Here is a 6,502-nt window from a genome sequence, read left to right on the forward strand (position 1 = left end):
TTTGATTAACTCGCTTGCGTGCTAGTTTCTTTGTATATTTCCATTCGAGGTAGCAAAAATGTGCCTTTCAGTTTACTAATAAAAAACGGCATTTCAAATGGAAAATAAACATAAAGTATCGAAATTAAATATAGCCAAACATATCACGTGTTAAGATTTAAAAAATCCCATACTTCACGCAATTTGCAGCAACAAATAATCAAAACCAATATAGCTGTGATGAAACATCTTTATGGTTATGGGCATCAATCAATCATCAAAATTGTGAACAAAACTACTCTCTCAAAACATCTTATAAATAAAATAAAATAAAATAAAATAAAATAAAACAAAACAAAAAATCAAGGAAATGATTTATAGTTTTTCTAAGTCCTGAAAACAACAGCTTCAGGATGGTGGTGTAAGTAAAATATGCATCCAGTCACTTGCTTATCTTTACAAAAACCATCACAAAATTGTCATAATTTGGCATGCCATTATTATCTGCAGTCCGCACCAACTGCTTCATATACCGACTTGAAACCGTCCCGTTCCAAGCATTGTGCTAGTTCGGCCTAAAATAAAAAATAGTTGTTAATATTATCCATGTGTTATAATATTTAATGTAATAAGATACCTTTATTTGAGGTACAAGTGCAGGTCCTCCGTAAGCAAATGCCGTATAAAGCTGAACAAGAGTTGCTCCTGCTCTTATCTTTTTGTAAGCATCCTCACCACTGCATCAAGTAAAAACATTTAGTATAGTGATTCATTTAATAACTTTATAATTATATCGATTAAAAAAACAAGATTCAACCGGACACAAACCTGCACACGCCTCCACATCCAATCAAAGGAATCTTTCCCTAATAACAAGGAAAATGAACGTGTTCATTTATATTCGTTCATAAATAGTATAAACTATAAATGAATGGTTCACGAACGGATATAACTGAACAAAGATGAACGAACATAACTAAGCTAAAAGCAATTAATACTTCAAGTGAACAACAATGTGTTGAGCTATTAAACGAGCCTAGAAAATTTAAACAAATATATTCACAAGCATAAACGAACGAACCTAAAAAACGTAAAGTAACGAACATAAAGGAGTTTAAATGAACTTTCAGGAACATATATGAATGAAGTAGCAAGTAAAATGCACCTTTGTTAGAATATACATGTCCTTTAAGATGTCGGTTGATAAACCGAAAAGCGGTTTCCCACTCAGTCCGCCAGTTTCTTTTGACACGGGATTGCTCTGCACTGATTCCGGCCTTGAAATAGTCGTGTTTGATATGATCTGCAAACAAAAAAATATATATAATCAAGATCCATGATTATTATTGAATCCTTATCGAGATTAAACCAAAAACATACCAAACCATCCAAACGGAGAGCAAGAGCAACCTACAATATCAAAATGAAACATGTAACACATAAGAACTCTAATTTTAAACAAATACATATTATGTAGCAAATATAAATACCGCTGCAATATCTTCAAGATCTTGCTTAGACAAATCTGGAGCAATTTTGACTAGCAATGGAGGTGGGCCCTCCTCGCCCCATTGCATTTCATCTCGAGCCGCTTGAACCTATAATAATACACAAATAAATTATACCCTTTTATATTACAATTTAGAGAAAATTGCTCAATGATCCCCGTGGTTTAACCAAATTGCATATTTGGTTCCCAAATTGTAAAAATTGCAAACTTAGTCCAAACATCTGTGACAGAGTTTCACATTTATTTTTCATAGTTAATCCAGTTAATTTTTACGGAAAAGTGATGTCATGTGCCATTCATGTGAGGATAATTGTGTGTTCTAAAATTTGAAATCGTAAAAATACTCTTTCAAACTCCATAACTACAAGGGTCGACTTAATCACCTTCGGTTTTTGAAAACCAAAGGTACAGTTTAAACAATGAAGATGATGAAGTCGACGTGTGTAGTTCTGTTGTTTGAAAGAGTATTTTATCAGGATTTCAAATTTGAAAAGACACAATTGCCCTCACATGAATGGCACATGTCATCACTTTTCGTTATAAACTAACTATAGGATTATTTGGTGGGGACTAGACGTGCAACCTTCTTACAAATGTTTGGACTAACTTTGCAATTTGGTCAAATCATAGGACCATTTGTGCAATTTTCTCTACGATTTACAATCAAACATTATTATCGACTTAATTTCAAACCTTTTTAACAAGATCCTTTAACTGTTTTCTTCCTTGAAGCTTGCGGAGTCCAGGTGTATTAGGTGATGAAATATTAATTACCTGCAACATAATAATATTATCTGCTAAAGCCACATTTTTAATTAGGGTTGTAGATTTAATTATTGAAGTCAAAAAAAAAAGTGGAAAAAAAGAAGGTACCAAATAGTCAGCATACTGTGATAATGTATGTACGCCTTGAACATAATCTGCAGCCGCATCTTCACTGGTTTTGTTTTTTCCAATATTAACCCCAAGAATCCCGGGGCCCGCTTTCCCGCCATGTTTGACATCATCATTAGAAGATATTGAAGTGCTCGATGTTTCATCTAGCTTTCTCTTACCGTGCTGAGCACCCAACCGTTTTGCAACTGCGACTATTCCTTCACTATTAAATCCGCACCTGTTTATTATAGCACTGACCACAAACAAAAAAATATTAATGAACAATTATCAAGTTTGTAACTATTAATAAAAATATTTTATTATTAATTTCTTACCCTTGATCCCGCAATCTGAAAATACGAGGTTTTGGATTGCCTTCTTGTGGAATAGGAGTAACTGATCCGACTTCTACAAAACCGAAACCTAATCCGAGAAGACCTTCAACAGCTTCTGCATTTTTATCAAAACCAGCAGAGAGACCGATTGGATTAGAGAATCTCCTTCCCCACACTTCAAGCCCTAGAATTTGCTGATCTGGCCTTTTTTCTCGTGGGACCCACCCACGAGCTGCTGCAGAGACCGCTAGACGATGAGCGACTTCTGGATCCAGTAATGCGAATAACGGGTTTACAACTTTTGTTGCGTTAAAGAGCCAGCCACTGCAGAAATATCTTACTTGTGTGAATTATCAATCAATAAATGTAACCAACCACCCAAGCTAAAGAATTACAACCAGAAAAAGGGGGTATGGTTACATGATTCTTGTAAAATAAATACTTCTAAAGGGATTATTGTAACCTTATGAACATGTTTGGAATGTTACAAAAATCATAATGTGTATATGCATCACAACCAATATAAACATTCATTAATGAAATACATTTTACAGTTTTACCGCTTATAATAATGTCAGATTCCTCATCCATTTCCCCCGGCACCCTACTTTTCACTATTCCAGCAAAATAAGTGTTCTATATGTTATTTGTATATTAAGCATACTAGTAAACAACCACTAAGCTTGATACGCAAGCAACAAAATTCATTTTCTAAAAGTTTTTGTTCCAAAAAGTTATATCGATTCAATTCTCGAATCAGATATATATATATATATTCCTAGTAATCCCATAAAGGGGTCGTGCCCTGATGTTTATATATGTGCAAATCTCCATACCCTGGTACAAGTTTTTAGAAATGCAAATAGTGATCCTTTAACTAATTGACCAAAGAAAAAGAAAAGATGATGGTGGTTGTGGAAAACACTTTTGGAAAAGGCTGGTTACGGAAAATTAATTTAAACAAAGATGATGACAATTCACATGTATGACCCTTACTCGAGGACTGTCTTTGGGATTTCCATTCATCGATTTTTCAAGTCCAAGATAAATAGTAGTTATGATTGATTTAAGTAATTGCCAAATGTTGAAAGAGAGAAAAAAAAAAGTCTCTAGAGGTGAGCCCTGACCCCACAACCAGCAACTGGTTTAAAACTACTAAATCATGCTTACCATTTTTGGCATCCAATTGTCAACATGCAGATGTGCCTCTCATACTAGTTGAACAAGTTCTCAAGGAGATGTCTTGAGCTGATGGTACATTACTTAATTAGTCAACTTTGAGTTAGATTCAGTTCCATCATTCTTCAAGTAGTGTGGTGTCAACGCAGTTGAAGTTGTTACAAACAGTGCAAAGCAAAAAGATTGCAAGGTTTAAAAATTAGAGAAAACCAAACCCATGGAGCTCTTTTAGGCCATAAAAGGATCGCTAAAAACGAAATGTTGGATGACTCCTAAAATATAAAGTTACCAGGAACAGCGTCTATATTTACTATGCTAACTTGTACTCCAGTCATTAATATCATTATGCCTTTGTATCAGTTTTGAAAGTACATCAGAGTCCCTGATAAAGCAACTTATTAAAAGATGTATGCTCTTTAGAACAATGAGACATAGGATTCTGTTGATCTTTCAACAAATAAGCAAGTAGATTGCAAGTAGTTCTTCACTAATATATGCATATATCCTCGTCTTGATCTCAAAGCCAAAATAGTTGCCAAAGGTTACTCTCTGTTTCTTAAACATATGGTGTTGTTGGACTAATTATTATAATTATATCCATCATTGGCTCTTGCACAACACGATGATGTCAAAAAGGCATTACTTAATGTTGTTATTGAGGAGGAGGTTTAATTACACTAGCTTCCTCAAGTGTTCTATAAAATGTTAAAAAAAAGGCTTTTTTGTATCTATAGAAGTAACTCCTTATTTTGATAAGTTCATTATTTCAGCATCCTGTAAAGTCTTTTACTTGTTGTATACTTGAATGTGATGCATATATTCATGTTGAAATGCTTATCTTTGTAATAGAACGAAATGAGAAAAAGTTATTACTCCTTTCGTTTGCGTAATTGACCAATTATTCACTATTCAATCTAATCTAACAGTCTATTTGTGACCTTAACCGTGCATGATAAAATTTTTACTTTTCTTATGATCTATATAAACAACAGACTAAGAGGCTAAAGAAAACATAAGCTATGAATGTTAAGTATGCTATTTACAAATCAAAATGTTTGTATGATCCTTTCCAATTAGTCTCCTTACACGTGAAGGCACTAGCTTTGAAGACATTTTGACTTAATCTTCATATGGTAAGGTCCTTGGCATAAAAGTACTTTACATTCACCATCAAAACTCATAACTTAACTTCCTATTATTTACCATCTCTAAAAATATTTTCCAAGCATTACTTCATGACCAAAACAAACTTTACATATAAGGGTCTTAAATTTGTTTGTTCCACATTTTATAAGATATAGAATAAATCATATCATATTATCCAGCAATCAGCTCATTCCATGCAATATAATTCATACTTACAAAAAAAAATTATCAAGATTAAGTACCCGAATGTCGCTTCATCCACAGTGCTGGCATAAGCTCCTCCAGCTATAACCAATCCAATGGTTCCACCTGTTAGTAACCTTCCCTACAGTTATAAAAGAACTGCAATTCAAAACCCTAAATCCAGATAAATTCAAATAATTTCCTAACCCATAACTTCCTATAACTCTGTAAGTACAAAGGTCGCATCTTTATAAAAATTCCAAAATCTTTACTTCAAAACCCACATGAAAAATAAATATTTTTTCTCAAATTAATTGTCTTCCAAAACACTAATATCAATGTTTATGTGGACCTTGTAAGTAACCTTCTCTAAAACTTTATATAATTGCAACCTTAAATTCATGCAAATTAAAAAAATTTCCTAATCCATAACTTCCTAAAAGTACAAAGACTGCATCTTTACAAAAATTCCAAAATCTTTACTTCAACAATCACACAAAAAGCTTATCTTTCTCAAATTAATTGTCAAAATAATAATCATAATAATAATAATAACAAAGATAAAATAAATAAATAAATCCCAAACTGCCTATAACTGTATCCTCAACTAACTGCATTTCAGAATTGAATATCCATATAAAGTTAACTAACTTCTTTTCTTGGTCCATAACTACCTAAAAGCATAAAGCTTGCATCTTTAAAAAAAAAATCCAAAATCTTACTTCAAAACTAACATAAAAAACTTATTTTTTTAAAAAATTAGGTGTCTAATAACTGCATCTTTAATTAACTGCAATGTAGAATCCAATATTCATATAAATTTAACTAACTTCCTGATCCATAACTGCCCGAAAGTACAAAGGTTGCATCTTTACAAGCATTCTAAAATCCTCACTTGAAAATTTGATAAAAAAGAAGTCATTTTTGTTAAAAGAATAAATAGAACTATTTATATGTAACTAAATCCCAAAAGCTAGGTCCTGTTAATGTGTTAGATGGAATCCTAATATCTATAAAATTGAAAGACAGACAAAACTATTCATATGATTTCTCAGAAAGCAGAATCAAAAGTATTCCTAACTTAATGGAGATGTTTAAAAAAAGAAAAGAAAAGAAAAGGTGAGACCTTTCTAGAAGAATGAGGAATATTGGGTTTAGCATTAGCAGCAGAGGTTGAAGCTGAAGAAGAAGAAGAAGTCATATGATGTCTGGCTGTAGCAATGGGAGGTGTGGTTGATTTGAGCTTCTGGGTCAAACAATCTCTTACAAATCTGAATGCAATTCTTCCCCTCAT

General features: G+C 32.8%; 1 protein-coding gene across 1 annotated transcript; it reads right to left on the minus strand.

Annotated features, from left to right (window-relative positions):
- Positions 1–422: 422 nt before the first annotated feature.
- Positions 423–6,502, minus strand: LOC143557767 (dihydroorotate dehydrogenase (quinone), mitochondrial-like). Its single transcript, XM_077046761.1, has 11 exons — positions 6,335–6,502; positions 5,268–5,350; positions 2,701–3,024; positions 2,363–2,618; positions 2,183–2,263; positions 1,470–1,577; positions 1,360–1,389; positions 1,145–1,282; positions 808–845; positions 617–716; positions 423–554 (listed from the first exon to the last, which is right to left on the minus strand). The coding sequence occupies exons 1-11, from the start codon at positions 6,500–6,502 to the stop codon at positions 480–482; spliced, it is 1,401 nt and encodes a 466-aa protein (XP_076902876.1). The 3' UTR covers positions 423–479.

The sequence above is a fragment of the Bidens hawaiensis genome, unplaced genomic scaffold (assembly GCF_021521415.1).
Source record: "Bidens hawaiensis isolate Kalapana, Puna unplaced genomic scaffold, B.hawaiensis_p1.1 tig00019115_1, whole genome shotgun sequence".
Classification (NCBI taxonomy): Eukaryota; Viridiplantae; Streptophyta; class Magnoliopsida; order Asterales; family Asteraceae; genus Bidens; species Bidens hawaiensis.